The sequence below is a fragment of the Hyla sarda genome, chromosome 8, assembly GCF_029499605.1.
Source record: "Hyla sarda isolate aHylSar1 chromosome 8, aHylSar1.hap1, whole genome shotgun sequence".
NCBI lineage: Eukaryota > Metazoa > Chordata > Amphibia > Anura > Hylidae > Hyla > Hyla sarda.
Window position 1 is genome coordinate 229749926 of NC_079196.1, and position 18151 is coordinate 229768076.

Sequence of the window (18151 nt, forward strand, 5' to 3'; positions counted from 1 at the left end):
AGCCAATTTTTCGTTATGAAGAATATCATAGCTAAGAGTCCCGTCCATTAGATAGCGGCGATTACAGTGGTGGAGATCATGTAGGGTCTAGACAACATATAATTATAGACTTATGAAGACTATCATGGTGAAGAGTCTCGTCCTTTAGATAGCGGTGGATAATGTGGTGGAGATCATGTAGGGTCTAGACAACATGTAAGTATAGACTTATGAAGACCATCATGGTGAAGAGTTTTGTCCTTTAGATAGCGGTGGATAATGTGGTGGAGATCACGTAGGGTCTAGACTACATATAATTATAGACTTATGAAGACCATCATGGTGAAGAGTCTCGTCCTTTAGATAGCGGTGGATAATGTGGTGGAGATCATGTAGGGTCTAGACAACATGTAAGTATAGACTTATGAAGACCATCATGGTTAAGAGTTCCGTCCTTCCAATAAAGTAGTGGCAGCGGTGGTTCTAGTGGTGGTGAAGTTGGTTGAACTACAGATGAAGCATGAGACCCAAGAGGATAAGCATGGAATTGGTCATTGACCACAAATTCATGGGGGCTCCATTGCCGACCAGAAATTGCATCTTGGGCTCAGTACTGTTACCGCTCTCCACATAGTTTGGGTCAAATAAAATATCACTATGGTTGCTGTTGTTTGGAGATGTGTCGACCTTTTGCACTAGGTAAACATTCTCCAGATCATCAATCTTCTCCAGGGATGTAACAAATGTCTGAATCCAGGGCAGGTAATATTGGACACTTGTGTAGATTCCAGGCTGACTGGGCTCGGCACATCCAACACCCCAGCTGATAATTCCCATCTGGACCCAGACACCATTGACACTGCAGACAAGGGGTCCACCGGAGTCACCCTATAAATGTCAAGTAAAATTTTTGTAAAAAATATTGTTGATATTCTGGGAGATTTTTCTTTAAAGGGTACCTTTCATCAAAAAAACGTTTGATATATTATAGATTAATGTATGCAGAATAACTTTCCAATAGCAGGTTATTAAAAAATATGCTTCTTTCGATTTAATTTTCCACTTTGAAAAAATGACCACTAGGGTCTCCCTACCAGTCCTTTTTTTGTTTATAGATTTCAGACTCATGCAGGAGTCCTAAATCTCAGACTGTATCCGGGATACAGACAAGCGCAACATTGCTCCCTGGCAGTGAGCAGTGCTGAGTTTGTGTGTGTTCCGGATACAGTCTGAGATTTAGGACTCCTGCATGAGTCTGAAATCTATAAAAAAGGACTGGTAGGGAGACCCCTAGTGGTCACTTTTTCAAAGTGGAAAATTAAATAGAAAGAAGCATATTTTTTAATAACATGCTATTGGAAAGTTATTCTGCATACATTAATCTATAATATATCAAAAGTTTTTTTGATGAAAGATACCCTTTAAACCGTACGTCCGATTGAATATCTGATCAAATTTATCAGCAGATTCTGACCTCAAGACAAATGCGAATCTATGGAACTTCTGCAAATACGTCCCCAGAATGCTTTAGTCTCAGGGCAAGTCTTGATAAGCAGATATTGGACATACATTTAAAGGGGTACTTCTCCCCTAGACATCTTTTACCTTATCCAAAGGATGGGGGATAAGATGCCTGATCGCGGGAGTTCTGCTGCTGGGGACCTCCACGATCTCCCTGCTGCACCTGGCATTCGTTTAGAGCGTCGGGTGCAGCTCTTGAGGCTTGTGACGTTACAACCATGCACCGCTCGTGATGTCACGGCCACGCTGCCTCAATGCAAGTCTATAGGAGACTTGCATTGAAGGGGCATGGCCGTGACATCACGAGCGGGGGTGTGACTGTGATGTCACAAGCCTCCGCCCCATATTGTCAGTCATGTTCGCTCCATGCACCGGATGTCTGGGGTGCAGAAGCCGAGATCACGGAGGTCCCCAGTGGTGGGACCCCTCCCGTTCAGACATTTTATCCCCTATCCTTTGGGGTGGAGTACCCCTTTTACTTATACCAAAAAGTAGAAACCTTAGAGGAGAGTCGAAGAAAAACATCATCACAAGATAAATTCTTCTATATAAAGGAAATAAAATATGAGTCAGAAAACAAATGTCGAATCATGTGGTACCATAAACATTCCCAGAATTAGGTAAAAAAAAAATTGGGGATGTGCAGCTCACAATTAGCTAACCGAGGTAAGATGGCTGTACACCTACACCTGGTGTTAGAAAGTAGCAGAAAAATTGTTTAAACAGTAGCCAACCCCTCAAAGTTAGCATCAGTTACCTGATACACAGGGCCTTGTGCTTTGAGGATATACTGATTTAAAAAATGATATATTTTAAATTGTGTAATAAATTTACATTTTCATACTATAATTGAAGCACGATCCAGTTTTTATTATTATTATTTTTCATCTTTGTATCAGGTAACTGATGCTAACTTTGAGGGGTTGCCTACTGTTTAAACAATTTTTTTTATTCCCAGAATTATTTGGGTATGTGTGGAGCTCTTGTGCAGTATGTCTCCTTCTACTGTGGGAATTAAATAAATCTCTAGTAAAGCAAATTATTTGAATTACCGATGGGCCCTTCATCATTTCCTTCCAGAAAACACTTTATTATGGTTCCTAAAGCCCAAGTATTTTTGAGTCATGGTTTGAATCCCTAAAAAGAGTCAAATATCCCAAACGTATCACCCTCTTTGGAATGAGTGAAAATGTTCCCACTTGTCACCGCTTCTTCTTGGTTTTGGTGATGAACCGTTCCTGCAAGAACTGACCAGCTTAGCCAGCTTCCTGGTCACAGCGGTGTCCCACCTCAGCCGGTGGTTGAGTGAGCAGGCAGTTCTTGTGGGGACGATGCATCACTGGAACCAGGAAGAAGAGTGGGGATCGGGAGTATGGAGTGACAACTGCCGGAGATAAGGGTAGGAGAAGATCGCTTCTTTGTTATATTTATACAACCCTAAGCCCAATGGCCAATGTTTATCAGAATTATTTAGAGACCTGTTTTTTTTCTCAATTCTAATATCGTAAAATAAAATGGCTAACATAGGACCATACACTATATTTGGCAAACATGGTCCAATTTTCCATATTCTGAGAAGGTAATAGTCGTACAGTAGTTGTGGAACTCTACCTACCTGGCATGTATCTTTCTTTCCTTCCTTGTATCCGGCACACATCATGTCATTTTTGATTAGCTTGAAATTGGGGTTATAGCCCAAGCTGGTCTGGTACATGGATTCACAGTTCTTATTGTCTATCAGAGCGAGCTGGACCTCCTGGAGAGTCTTAGGTTTGGCCAGTGGCTCTGTAAGGAGAGGAAGTCCACATTACAACCAAGATGAAATTATGATGAACCCCCCATAGAGAAAAAAAACTACATAGTATCCAACCTAACCAGTTTAGTTACATTATAATTGTGACATATTAAATCTTTATGCCCGGATGACTCTTCATAGTAACATGTTGGGAGGTAGTCCTCCACACGTTTAGATGACCACAACTCCATGTGCCGGTCACCATTCATCTATATACCCTGATTCTAAATCATAATCCATATAGCCAAGAAGGAAAAATCTAGCATCAGCTAGAGTTCACATTCAATATGACAACGGGATAGCCGCACTCGATCAACATTGGCAAGCCAAATAGGTGGTGCTCAACTAGGCAGGGTTGCGGATATGACAACGAAGGAAGAAATTAAAGAAGATGTCCAGCAGTAATAAACTTATCCCCTATCTGCAGAATAGGGGATAAGTGTCTGATCGTGGAGGTCCGACCGCTGGGACCCCTGTAATCTTCCGTACATGGCCTCGGCTCTTTCCCAGCTCTACTCTGTTAGAGCATGTTTTATACCCAGGACACAAACTGGTTGAAACACGCCCCTCCATTCATTTCTATGGTAGAGGCAGAGACACACAAACATGTCTCCACCTCTCCCATAGAGATAAATGGAGGGGGCATGTTTCGACCAGCCGACCTGCTGTGCGAGAAACGTCCCACACAGGAACTGAGCCAAGGCCGAGCCGGGGCCCATACTGGAGATCGCGGTGGTCGGACCCCCGCCATCAGGGGATAAGTTTATTACTGCTGGACATCTTCTTTAAAGAGTGGCACTCACCAAGTCCAGGCAAATAATCTTTATTCTTCTTAAAAGGCACACACGACAAGATTACAGCAGGATATGATACAGATGGCAGGGGCATTCTCCTGAACGCCCCTGCCATCTGTACCATATCCTACTGTAATCTTGTTGTGAGTGTTTTTTAAAAGATTATTAGCTTGGAATTGGTGAGTGCCACTCTTTCCTTCCTTTCTTCATTGTCATATCTGTAAATTATAATCCATGAATGGTCTTACCCCCATCATTGACTTCACCCCATCCTGTTGCCCAGCACGTGGTTCCCTCTGAAAGGTTCATAGACGCAGATGGTAGACAGATGGGAAGTATAGAGGGGGTAAAATCGATCGGTTTCTCCAGCTGCACCAGGGCAATGTCTCTGCCAGATCCTTCGTCTGTAAAGTCGGGGTGTATTATGATTTTTTTTGCTGCTCTGACCTCAATTCCAGGCTGCTGCAGGCCCAATAGCTGATGAACGCCAAAGTACATGGTGTAGTGTTTGGTATTTATCGGCCTGCAAGAGGTGTGATAAGAAAATGTGTCACTCAATGTCCTGAGATATGCTGGCACGTCTTTGGCTTGTAACTCTGCAATGGATTTTAGGTTAAAGGAGAACTCGGGCCGCAATTAACTCATCCCATATACACAGGATAAGGGCTAAGTAGCTGATCGCGGGATGCGGGGGCAGAGGTCGACCACTGGGACCTTCTGCGATATCCAGAACAGAACCCGGATCTCAGTGAGGAATGTGTGCAGTAGACGGCAAACGCTCTATTCATTTCTATGGGAGCTCCGAAGAGTACAGCACTCGAGCATCATTGCTGCTTTCATGCAAATTAATTGGGCACATACCGTCTACCGGTAGACTACATGTGCTCCTCACTGAGAGAGCTGGGGCCCCATTCCGGATATCGCAGAGGGTCCGGCCATTGGGACCCCCCCACGATCTCTGGAACAGGACTCTGACTCCAGAATGGGACCCCTCTGGATAGAGGCTAAGTTAATTGTGGCTGGAGTTCTCATTTTATTGATATAACTAAGGTGATTGCTGAGAGCCAGGAGCTATAGCACAGGGACAGGAACCATTCCTTTTGGTCACATCATCAATAAGGGACTACTTATAACCTGACAGATGAAGAAGACTCTCTCAGTCATGGTCTGTCATGGAGGAAACAAATTTTCCATCAATCTGTGAAGACTAAATTTGACTTTTTCTTGAGAACACATCCTCTATATCTTATTATTTTTTCACAGTATGTCTATAATCCATAGAATTTAGTTATATAGAAGTTTTAAATAAAAAAAAATAAATGAAAAAAAAACTTACTTCACAAAGCAATGAGCCGCTGTCAACACCCAGGAGTTGGCGACAAGCGTCCCGCCGCACACGGGAGAACCTCCCATCTGCAGGCTGATCTGCCATGGCCATTTTCCAATTTCCGAATCTTCTCCTCCTACGATTCTTTGTAATATTATTGGTCTTCCACAAGCTGCACCATCTAAAGAAAAATCACAAAAAAACAGGATATAGCAAAATTACCAAACAAATGGCCCAAAAATTACCAAACTTTTTCCATTGGATGTTGGCTTAGGTGGTGGTGAGGTTCTTACCATGCTGTGAGAAAAGTGTGAGGAGCACAAGAAGCTTCTTCATGATGCAGCTGTGATGGCCAGGGTTGTCTTCTTGCTGATCTGTATCCTAATGGCGAATGGTAATATCTTGTTTACTTCATCAGGGTGATAGCATGACTTATATAGAGCCCTAAAGTTGCCCGACTGGTTCTTGCTCTGTGGGTGGGGGGTGGACTTCAAGCCCACCTGTCATCTGGACATCTTGCACTGCAGAGAAGTTAACAATTGATATGTGTCACTTATAAGTCAATAAAGAAAGATGAGAATTTTGGCAAAATTTGGTAGAAATTTGCTAAAGTTCAGGCATTCCGTTCGTTTTTATGACTCTACCCCATTATATATTGTTTAGAATTACGGCTCCGGGAAGTTTGGAATCAATTCTATCACAATGTTTTAAAACATGAAAAATGTTGCAAAAGTTTTGTATATCTTTTTGTTATTCTGTACTGTTTGCTTTTGGTTATTTATTCAATTCATTTTTCAACCAGAATTACAATTTGCATAGAATACCTATTGAGCTAAGGGACAATTCAGTATGGGCATGTAGTCCATTCAGTCATCTCTTTGCAGTGAAAAGATAAAAGAACCAAGGTGCCTTGTGGGTGTATCCTGGTATTGAGGCCCTAAAGGCTAGAGAAGAATGAGAAGAGGATAAGGGGGTAGATCAAGAAGATGGAAGGACAAATCAGTGTCATAAAAGTATAATTGTCATGATAAAAAGGCATGTCTGGTATTAATGGGAACACAACTCTTAATGATGACCCATCACACATCCACATGGTCCCCAATTGGTGATTTCCTCCAGCTTATAGATCTGTTTTGTTTCCCTTTTCTAAATGGGTAGGAGGGATAGGTTGGGGCCACCAAAGAGGGATGGACTAGAGTCCTTGAGTGGAAATCTTGAGTTCCCACACATTTTTCCCCAAGACTTGACCTCTTGGTATAAATGGTCGAATGATAAGACAAAAAATTTCATATATTTGGGGAACTCTAATTCTTTAATATTTGCGAATACCCCCACCAGATATGTAACAATGAGATCAGATCCCCTGGAGAAAATAGTGCTTACCGTGAAACCACATGGCTACATCTATAACAATAGCCCCTGAGTTTTGTTGGTCTGCACCATTTTCTTCAGAGGATCCAGCATTCTTCTGATGATTTACTGTCCAGGAGACTTGTCACATGACACCAGGAGGGATCAATTCATTGTATCTTGATTGGGTCATCCTTCACCCATCATGAGCAAAAGCTGTCCTCTGATGAACTCTAATGTCCAAGGGGGAAACACGTTGGAATTTTCTACATATAGACTATTATTCTGGGACACCAGTAGTCCCTAGGATATGTATTTTTGTAATAATTTTTTGGGCATAATATTACATGCCTACATTCGGAAAGGGACAGTACAGAGAGAGAGAAAGGGGTTTAAATTACTTACTGGTAGTTTAGGGTGTACATAGGCCACATCACTGTGTACTGGCACCTGATGTTTTGTGTATATTTTATGTAAGCATTACTTCTATTCTGAGAATACTCCTTTATTTCATGCACCAATGATACCAGTTGCACAAAACCCATACACAAGTGAAAGGTTAACCCTGCCTTGACCCTACCCTATGTCTATTACCAAGATGCGATCTCTGTTGCAGCACTCCAGTCATCTGGTGCACGGAGCAAACTCCGCTCTGTGCCGGATGACTGGCGACTACAGCCACCACGCCCCCTCCATTCATGTCTATGGGAGGAGGCGTGATGGGTACGCTCCCTCCCATAGACATGAATGGAGGGGGCCTGGTGTGATGTAGTGAACACAGAAGCTCCAAGATTCTGTGTTTCGGACGCTGCCACTGCCGGCCCGGAGATCGCGGGGGTCCCTAGTGGTGGGACCCCCGGGATCAGACATCTTATCCCCTATTCTTTGGAGAGGGCATAAGATGTTTTCTGGCAGAGAACCCCTTTAAGGGTTGTGTTTTTGAACATATTTGTGCTGGGCTCATAGTGTCGCACCATAAGGTGAGCACCTTCTATTAAAATTCCAGCACTCCAGCATCTTAGGGGTTAACATCACATGTGCCGCCCTTGTTCTTCTTTTCTCTTCTTTCTCTGAATTTCTCTCCCGTATCTCTTCAAGTCCTCACAGAACCTGTTTGGGCATTACATCTCCATCGTATCTATTAGCCCCAGGTGATGGAGATCCTCGGGGGTCTATCCGGACAGACGTTTTAATGCGTTTCCTTGAACAATGTAAACATCTCGAGAACCCACTGGAATGGGAAAGTGTTAACTTTTTGTCTTTGGCGCAAAAAGGCGCAAGTCTTTTTTAATCAAAGAAGATTTGGGTGCTTGGCACAGGGCCATTATTTCTTTATAGGTCTTAGGGTGGGTTCAAACAACAATTTTACTCTACCCGGCCTGTATCTAATTCATTTCAATGAGCTGATAGGAGTCAAGTGGAAACTCCGGACAGCTCATTTTTTCCCCGTATCCGGTTTTCTGACGGGACCTAAAACCTTGGTATGCCGCAGTTTTCGGTTCGGTCACAAAACTAAATACAGGGCAAAAATGTGCCAAATGGAGTCCCCGTTTGACTCCTATCGGCTCATTGAAATGAATTTTTGCTCCACCCAACCGGATCCGGCAGCCGATGAGTGAAATCCTAGTGTGAACCCACCCTTAAAGGGGCACTCTGGTTAGCAAAAAATATTCATACTTTGTCCCCTTAAGGCCAAAGCAACATTATTGTAATATACACTTATTACCTGTATATTGCTATGCTACGTTTTCAATTTTGGAATATACTGTGACAGGCAGGAAGTGAAGAAAACCCTGGCATCCTGTGTCCAGATCATGTGACACTTTGTAGTGTCTTTTAATGCTCTTGACTTGTAAGCCACGCCCCTTCTCTGTTGTCAGACCCCCAACCCCCCCCCCCTCCATTCTAACAGTATCCAACTAAACCACCCCTTTCTATTTAATAGTTCATCAAGACACGCCTCCTTCTGACATCATACCGGCAAGCCATGCCACACTTCTAAAGGTCTTGGCTGTGAGGCCTGCTGGGAAATGTACTTTTAGTATCCAACAAAATATTTTATTGAGACATAAGAAACAAGGTACAAGCTTCTCAATGTGTAATCCTGTACAGGATACCATCAAGTGTGACAACAGTATATATAAAAAGATGTACAGAAAAATCAAACAGGGAATAAAAAACAAGGGGAAAGGGCATGGTTTACACCAATATAAAGGGGTATGAAGGGAACCAAAGCATAATAGAGATCTCATCATATGGCAAGCATCCACAATTATCACTGTCCACAGTATCCGTCTGGGCAAGTAGGACCCATAAGAGCATAGGGGAAGTCGCACAGACTACAAACGCAAATAGAATGACACATCTACAGTATGGGGGGAGTCTAGCCATGGTTGCCAGATTTTGTAGAACAGGTCCAGCCTATCCTCCCTCACCGCGGCCATTTTTTCTGATAGCATTATGGAGTTGATCCTATCCACTACAGCAGAGAAGGAGAGCAGGGGAGACCGCCATCTGGAGGCAATATGAATTCTAGTGGCTAGCATTATAAATTAGGCCAATTTAAAAGGGGCACATCTAACATGTGATGGTCTATCTCCCAACAGACAAGTTGCGAGGTTCAAAGGCCAACGTATATGTAATATGGAGCGTATCACTTCAACTACGGACCTCCAGAGGGCGGTAACCCTAGGACATTGCCACCAAATGTGACCCATTGTTCCTGGGACTAGACAACCCCTAAAGCATTCAGGGGCAACCGATGGATATATTGTGTATAAGCATGTAGGGACATAATAGGCACGGTGCAGAAGTTTAACAGCCGGGAAATGTACTTTTGGGGTAAGATCACATGCAACAGATCCGCAGCGCATTTTACACTTTGGATTCGTCGATGACCCTACTCTATAGTTTGCCTCCTGCTGTGCCTTACTGCTCATTGCTGCGGTCCGCCACCACGAGCAAACACACATGGACCAGCTAGTTGCCACGCGCACATGCACAGTGCACTCTCAGTCATGGTGGCCACTCTCGGCCTAGATCAGGGAGCAGGGGGAGCGGCCGAGATGACCTTGAGTACACTGTGCGTGCATGTGTGCGCCTGGCGATTCGCAGAGCCATGTGTATCTGTTCAGAGGGGAAATCCACAGGAAGCACACTATACGGTCAGGTCATCAGCGGATATGCAGCATAATATACGCTGTGAATCCGTTACGTTTGACCCTACTCTTAATAGGCAATAAGGAAGATTCAGTCAGCACTGCAGATATTCACACCCTACGTTAATAGCCAGACAGAATAAGTCCAGGATGCAGATGGATGACGGGCTGTTTCACACCATGCAGGGTGCTTACTCCTGACCTCTCAGCACCCTGAGTGGCGTGAAATGGCCCGTCGGCCATCTGCATCTTGAACTTATGCTGTTTGAGTAAGAGAAAATGTGTTTTGCTTCTTGGTGAGTGCCATCTTTGTTTTATAAAAAGGCACTTTTAATAGGGTGTTCAGGTGGAAGGAGCAGAGAGAAAATGGAGCAATGGGCCGAGGAGGATGGAACATTGGAAAGCAGTAAATGGTGGCAGAAAAAATCAGGGGGGACTATGTAACTACAATCCACACCATGCGGAGTACTTAATCTATTTTTTTTTTTTAGGTTCCTGGATAACCCCTTTAAGCTGATCACACAAGATAAATGTTGCCATAATATCTGATATTGATAAACAAACTTTTAAAACAGCAATGGAAATGTGGTCAGCCATGTTTAATTTTTTTGCATGGCCTGCTGATCTGAATTCATTAAACCATTAATCATTGTGTGGATGGTCACATGAATAAAAAAAATCACATTGATCGAGGAGATCAGTCCAGAATTTTGCTGGTGGCACCTTTCCAACAATTGACGATGGGTATGCTAAGGATAGGGGATAAGATGTATGATCACGGGGGTCCCGCCGCTGTGGACACCCACAATCTTTCATTCGACACCCACCTTTGTGAGCTCTCCGCGGCGTAGGATCTGAGTATGAAGCGTGATGACCACGGGGACGGAGTATTGTGACGTCACACCCCACCCTCTCAATGCAAGTCTATGGGAGGGGGTGTGACGGCCGTCCTTTGGATAGGGGGATAAGATGTATTAGGGCCGGAGTACCCCTTTAAATTATGGGCCTCATTTACTAAGAGTGGAGTTTTCTTTGTTGCTTTTTGTTTCTGACAGGTATTTTCCACAGTATTTACTATTGTATCTTGTTTTTGACCATTTTCCCTACATTTTGCTATTTTTACACCTGTTTTGAGCTGTCGGGTTTTCCGGAGCTCAAATTTGTACATTTCTTTTGAAAAAGTGGTATTTTTTTTGGAGACACGCCCCTTTTCCCTGATGGAAACGCCCCTTTGTAGGGTTTTCAGAGTAAAGTGAAGAGTTAGGAAAGGTTTTTGGGATTTTTTGTTGGAACTTCTGGCACACGACAAATGCGACACAAAAACCCTACAAAATCTACTGGAAAAGCCTTAGTACATGAGGCCAATGTTGTATTCAGTTTTGTATTTCATGTTACATTTTGGGGGTCATTTACTTTTTTTTTTCTTCAGGTTTTGCATTTGAAATTTGTCTAAATCAGCGACCAAAAAAATAATCCGATATCACTCCATTTTCATTCACAAAGAGGAGCAGGGTTGCCATAAAAGGGGGCATGGCCACTGGAAAGGGGCAAGTCATATTTTCAAATGCTCCCAAATAAAATTTGGTGAATTTGAGCTCTGGCAAAGCAGACAAAGCAAAACATCATTTTTGTCGTGGGGGAAAGAAATGTCGGGGAAAAAAACTCAAAGAAAATTACGCTCCACTGTTAGTAAATTAATTGTTTCTCATGTATTTTGCTATTTATTCTGTGTATTTTATGTTGCATTTTGTATGTATTTCATGCTGTATTTTCTTTTGTATTTCCTGATGTATTTTATCCATGTTTTTTGTTTGTTTGTTGTTTTCATGTTACATTTTGTAATGTATTTCATGCAATATTTTATGTATTTTGTGTGAATTTTATGCTTTATTTTCTATTGTATTTTCTGATGTATGTCGTGTATGTCTGGTGTATTTCATGTTACATTTTGTATTTTCTGATGTATTTTATGTATGTTTGCTGTAAATCACATTTTGTATTGTTTTTTTGTCATGCTGTATTTTGTGTGTATTTTATGGTGTATTTTCTTTTGTATTTCCTGATGTATGTACAACCAAAAAAGAAGGTACCAGAAAAACACTAAATACTCAAACAAACATGATCTTTATTAAATGGTCACTCTCATTAAAACTATTTTTTGCTATTGCACTCCTTATGGTAAATGAAAAATATTTCTAATATACTTTGTTTAAAAAAAAAAAAGAAGTTTTCTATGTTTTATTTGTGCCTAAAAAAGCTCCAGAGCACATTTTCCCCTAACTCATACACAGACTTTGGACCAAAGTCCAAACACAGGAAGTGCCGCCTGGAGTGCTGAGGGGGGGGGGGGGGGGGGTGTCCAACCAACAGCATATGGCAGTTATGTGTGAGAGGAGCTATGATTGGATGAGGCTGGACACCCCCCCCCCCACCTCAGCACTCCAGGCGGCACTTCCTGTGTTTGGACTTTGGTCCAAAGTCTGTGTATGAGTTGGGGGAAAATGTGCTCTGGAGCTTTTTTGAGCACAAATAAAACATAGAAAACATTTTTTTTAAACAAAGTATATTAGAAATATTTTTAATTTACCATAAGGAGTGCAATAGCAAAAACATTTTTAATGAGAGTGACCCTTTAAGGTAAAATGCATATACATAAAAACTCTAAAAACAGAGAGGTATAGACACACATAAATGAACAATTACAGAGAACACAGGTATAAGTAAAGATGCAGCAGTGCAAAGTATACAGTACAAGATAAATATAATGCACAATCCCAACAGCAGCAACATAGTACATGTAATGTAGTCAGGGAAATGGGCAAAAATACCAATACCTGCATGTACCCGATTTGTAGACCAGAACACCTACACCCCAATGCACATTTCGCATCTGAACTTTGTCAGGGGGCGTGTCCAAACCACAGAGGGGGTACATATTTATAGTGGGGAAAAGCCAATAGGTGGCTTTCACGCCCCCTCCCATAGACTTGCACTGAGGGGGCGGGGCTACGACGTCACGAGCTTCCGGCTCCAGCGTTCGGAACAGTTTGTTCCAAACGTTGAGCAGCGGAGTACCCCTTTAAGACCGTCGGGACAAGGAGTTTTTGAGCGGTAAAATCCACCAGGTTTCTAACTGCGCTAAGCGTATTTTACCACACCGGACACCCATAAATACTTTGGCAATGCCCCTTACCATCAGGCCCCGGGGATCACATTCATTATACTGTTTAAAATGTCGTGGAATCGTGGTTAATCTTGACGGATCCTCTTCTTCCTTAGCAGCAATAAAGCCAAGAACATGTTCTCTAGTCCTTATGCGGAGTCATACCAATATAGATGAGGCCACATGGGCAGGTCACATGATAAATAACCCCACTCGTACTACAAGTGGTCCTATGGGTAATTTCAAAGTGTCGCGGTCCACTAGGATTAAAGAAGCCATGGTCAGTACAGATATTAGGGATTAGAAAGGATGGGCTTCAGTGAAGATAACCGGCTCACATGGTGCTGTCCGATCAGGACACGATATGGAGGATAAAAGTGAACTTTAAAGGGGTACTCCGGTGGAAAACATTTTTGTTTTTCTTTATCAACTGGTGTCAGAAAGTTAATCAGATTTGTAAATTACTTCTATTAAAAAATCATTTCCCTTCCAGTACTTATTAGCTGCTGAATACTACAGAGATAATTATTTTCTTTTTGGAACACAGAGCTCTCTGCTGACATCATGACCACAGTGCTCTCTGCTGACATCTCTGTCCATTTTAACCCCTTAAGGACCCGGGGTTTTTCTGTTTTTGCATTTTTGTTTTTTCCTCCTTACCTTTAAAACATCATAACTCTTTCAATTTTGCACCTAAATATCCATATGATTGCTTATTTTTTGCGCCACCAATTCTACTTTGTAATGACATCAGTCATTTTACCCAAAAATCTACGGCGAAACGGAACAAAAAAATCATTGTGAGACAAAATTGAAAAAAAAAAACGCCATTTTGTACATTTTGGGGGCTTCCGTTTCTACGTAGTATATTTTTCGGTAAAAATGACCCCTTATCTTTATTCTGTAGGTCCATACGGTTAAAATGATACCCTACTTATATAGGTTTGATTTTGTCGTACTTCTGGAAAAAATCATAACTACATGCAGGAAAATTTATACGTTTAAAAATGTCATCTTCTGACCCCTATAACTTTTTTATTTTTCCGTGTATGGGGCGGTATGAGGGATAATTTTTTGCGCTGTGATCTGAAGTTTTTAGCGGTACCATTTTTGCATTGATAGGACTTATTGATCGCACTGTTTTGGACTTTGGATTTTTTTTTACGTGTACACCATTGACCGCGTGGTTTAATTAACGATATATTTTTATAATTCGGACATTTCCGCACGCGGCGATACCATATATTTTTATTTTTATTTACACTGTTTTTTTTTTTTATGGGAAAAGGGGGTGATTCAAACCTTTATTAGGGAATGGGTTAAATGACCTTTATTCACTTTTTTTTCCACTTTTTTTTTTTGTTGCAGTGTTATAGCTCCCATAGGAGACCATAACACTGCACACACTGATCTCTTATACTGATCATTGTTATCCCATTGGAGACTATAACACTGCACACACTGATCTCTTATACTGATCATAGTTATCCCATAGGAGACTATAACACTGCACACACTGATCTCTTATACTGATCATTATTTTCCCATAGGGACTATAACACTGCACACACTGATCTCTTATACTGATCATTGTTATCCCATAGGAGACCATAACACTGCACACACTGATCTCTTATACTGATCATTGTTATCCCATAGGGGACTATAACACTGCACACACTGATCTCTTATACTGATCATTGTTATCCCATAGGAGACTATAACACCGCACACACTGATCTCTTATACTGATCATTATTATCCCATAGGGACTATAACACTGCACACACTGATCTCTTATACTGATCATTGTTATCCCATAGGAGACAATAACACTGCACACACTGATCTCTTATACTGATCATTGTTATCCCATAGGAGACTATAACATTGCACACACTGATCTCTTATACTGATCATTATTATCCCATAGGGACTATAACACTGGACACACTGATCTCTTATACTAATCATTGTTATCCCATAGGAGTCTATCCATTGTTCCTTATATCCTCTTTCTCTGAATCTGTCAAAGAGATCAACAGCCCGAGCTTCAAAATCGTTATCTGTGGAACAAATGTGGCGCAACCGTAAAAACTGCCCTTTTGGGACAACATCGATCAAATTGTAGGGGTGAAAAGACTGTGCGTGTAACAATGAATAGTGTTGAGCACGAATATTCGTAATGTGAATTTTTATCGCGAATATCGGCACTTCACATTTTCGTAAATATTTAGAATATAGTGCTATATATCCGTAATGACGAATATGCGTTTTTTTTTTTACAGGCAAATTTTTATGCAAATTTCTAGGCAAATTTTTCATGGAACAAAAAGAGAACGAACATAGCGAATATGCAAAGTTCACTAACATAGGATGAATAATTGCCAATATATTCATGAAATATCGCGAATTCGAATATGGCCCCTGCTGCTCATCACTAATAATGAATTGGTGGCTGTCGGCTTTCTGAAAAGATCCGATTGTATATATAGGGATATATATATATATATATATATATATATATACCCTGATTGTATATGGCCCTGATCATCCTCTCCAAACGAGATATCCAGAAAGTCCATTTTTTCACGACCAACTTCATAAGTCAATTTAATGTTGAGTTGATTATACAGTGGTCCCTCAACATACGATGGTGATCCGTTCCAAATGGACCATCGCTTGTTGAAACCACCGTATGTTGAGGGATCCGTGCAATGTAAAGTATAGGACAGTGTTCTACAACCTGTGGACCTCCAGATGTTGCAAAACTACAACACCCAGCATGCCTGGACAGCCAACGGCAACATCTGGAGGTCCGCAGGTTGTAGACGAGGAAGTTGTACTCACCTGTCCCCGCTGCTCCGGACCGCTCGTCTCCGCTGCCCTGGATGTTGCCCTCCATCGCTGTCGCCGCGTCCCCGGGGAGTCCCCGACGCTGCTTCCCCGGCATCCGCGCTCTCCGTCGCCGCCATCACGTCGCTGCGCACGCTGCTCCTATTGGATGACGGGACGGCATGCGCGGCGACGTGATGATGACGATGGAGAGCGCTGGCGATGGACGGGATCCCGAAGAGTACACGCCGGAGCCCCGAGGACAGGTAAGTGATCGTCGGCACAGGGCACCGTAAACGGCTATCCGGTGGCAGCAGGTGAAGCAGTCTGCGCTGTAGGATAGCCGTTTATGCGATGGCCCCGACATACAAAAGCATCGTATGTTGATGCTGCCTTCACCATGCGATGGTCTCTGAGAGTGATCGTATGCTGAAATGATCGTATGTCGGGGCCATCGTAGGTCGGGGGGTCACTGTAGTTCAAAGTGTCAATGACTTCTTGTTATTCCATTGGTTACCCTTCCAGACAAGGATGATCTCGTCTCCTGATGTCTGCAGTGCATGTCTGGTGGATTTCATGCTGTGGTCCTCATCATCATCTCTATAGCATTTGTTAGTAAATAGTGAGCGGTGTTTCCCCCGGTGGAAAGGTCTCTACCGGTCGATGCCCTGTTCACATTATCGCATCAATACTGGCTAATCATGTATTTCTCACAACACAAAGCAGGGAGGGTCCTATTCATCCTGATGAGATATTGAAGCGATCCAACCCGATCCTGACATGTACACAGCAGATACAGACGCCGCCATTATGTTACCAGTAAACACATAGGGCGACATGTATCAAAACCGGTGCAAAGGAAAAGTTGCTGAGTTGCCCATAACAACCAATCAGATCACTTCTTTCGTTTTGCAGAGGTCTTGTTAAAAATGAAAGTAGTGATCTGATTGGTTGCTATGGGCAACTGGGCAACTTTTCCTCTGGACAGGTTTTGATAAATCTCCCCCATAGCGTATAGTTTAGGACCAATGAATGACGATGTGCAGAAATAACTCTTAAGTTTTTTTTTTTTTTTTTTTTTGTTAATATCCTAAAGACTAAGACCAAAACAGGTAAAATAAAGAATATATTGGTATATAATGTATCCAGAAAGTCTTCACCCCCGGTCACTATATACAATGTATCCAGAAAGTCTTCACCCCCCCGGTCACTATATACAATGTATCAAGAAAGTCTTCACCCTCGATCACTATATACAATGTATCCAGAAAGTCTTCACCCCCGGTCACTATATACAATGTATCCAGAAAGTCTTCACCCTCGATCACTATATACAATGTATCCAGAAAGTCTTCACCCCCGGTCACTATATACAATGTATCCAGAAAGTCTTCACCCTCGATCACTATATACAATGTATCCAGAAAGTCTTCACCCCCGGTCACTATATACAATGTATCCAGAAAGTCTTCACCCCCGGTCACTATATACAATGTATCCAGAAAGTCTTCACCCTCGATCACTATATACAATGTATCCAGAAAGTCTTCACCCTCGATCACTATATACAATGTATCCAGAAAGTCTTCACCCCCGGTCACTATATACAATGTATCCAGAAAGTCTTCACCCTCGATCACTATATACAATGTATCCAGAAAGTCTTCACGCCCGGTCACTATATACAATGTATCCAGAAAGTCTTCACCCCCGGTCACTATATACAATGTATCCAGAAAGTCTTCACCCTCGATCACTATATACAATGTATCCAGAAAGTCTTCACCCTCGATCACTATATACAATGTATCCAGAAAGACTTCACCCCCGGTCACTATATACAATGTATCCAGAAAGTCTTCACCCTCGATCACTATATACAATGTATCCAGAAAGTCTTCACCCCCAGTCACTATATACAATGTATCCAGAAAGTCTTCACCCTCGATCACTATATACAATGTATCCAGAAAGTCTTCACCCCCGGTCACTATATACAATGTATCCAGAAAGTCTTCACGCCCGGTCACTATATACAATGTATCCAGAAAGTCTTCACGCCCGGTCACTATATACAATGTATCCAGAAAGTCTTCACCCCCGGTCACTATATACAATGTATCAAGAAAGTCTTCACCCTCGATCACTATATACAATGTATCCAGAAAGTCTTCACCCCCGGTCACTATATACAATGTATCCAGAAAGTCTTCACCCCCAGTCACTATA

General features: G+C 42.2%; 1 protein-coding gene across 1 annotated transcript in view; it reads right to left on the minus strand.

The window, feature by feature from the left end:
* Positions 1 to 308: 308 nt before the first annotated feature.
* LOC130284679 (serine protease 27-like) overlaps positions 309 to 18151 on the minus strand; it is a 58494-nt gene continuing 40651 nt past the window's right edge. The window contains exons 2-6 of the mRNA XM_056535304.1: positions 5710 to 5937; positions 5426 to 5597; positions 4338 to 4612; positions 3116 to 3285; positions 309 to 867 (exon numbers count right to left, since the gene is read on the minus strand). Of these exons, the coding sequence (XP_056391279.1) occupies positions 487 to 867; positions 3116 to 3285; positions 4338 to 4612; positions 5426 to 5597; positions 5710 to 5752 (1041 nt within the window). The 5' untranslated portion in view covers positions 5753 to 5937 and the 3' untranslated portion in view covers positions 309 to 486. The remainder of the gene's footprint in view (positions 868 to 3115; positions 3286 to 4337; positions 4613 to 5425; positions 5598 to 5709; positions 5938 to 18151) is intronic.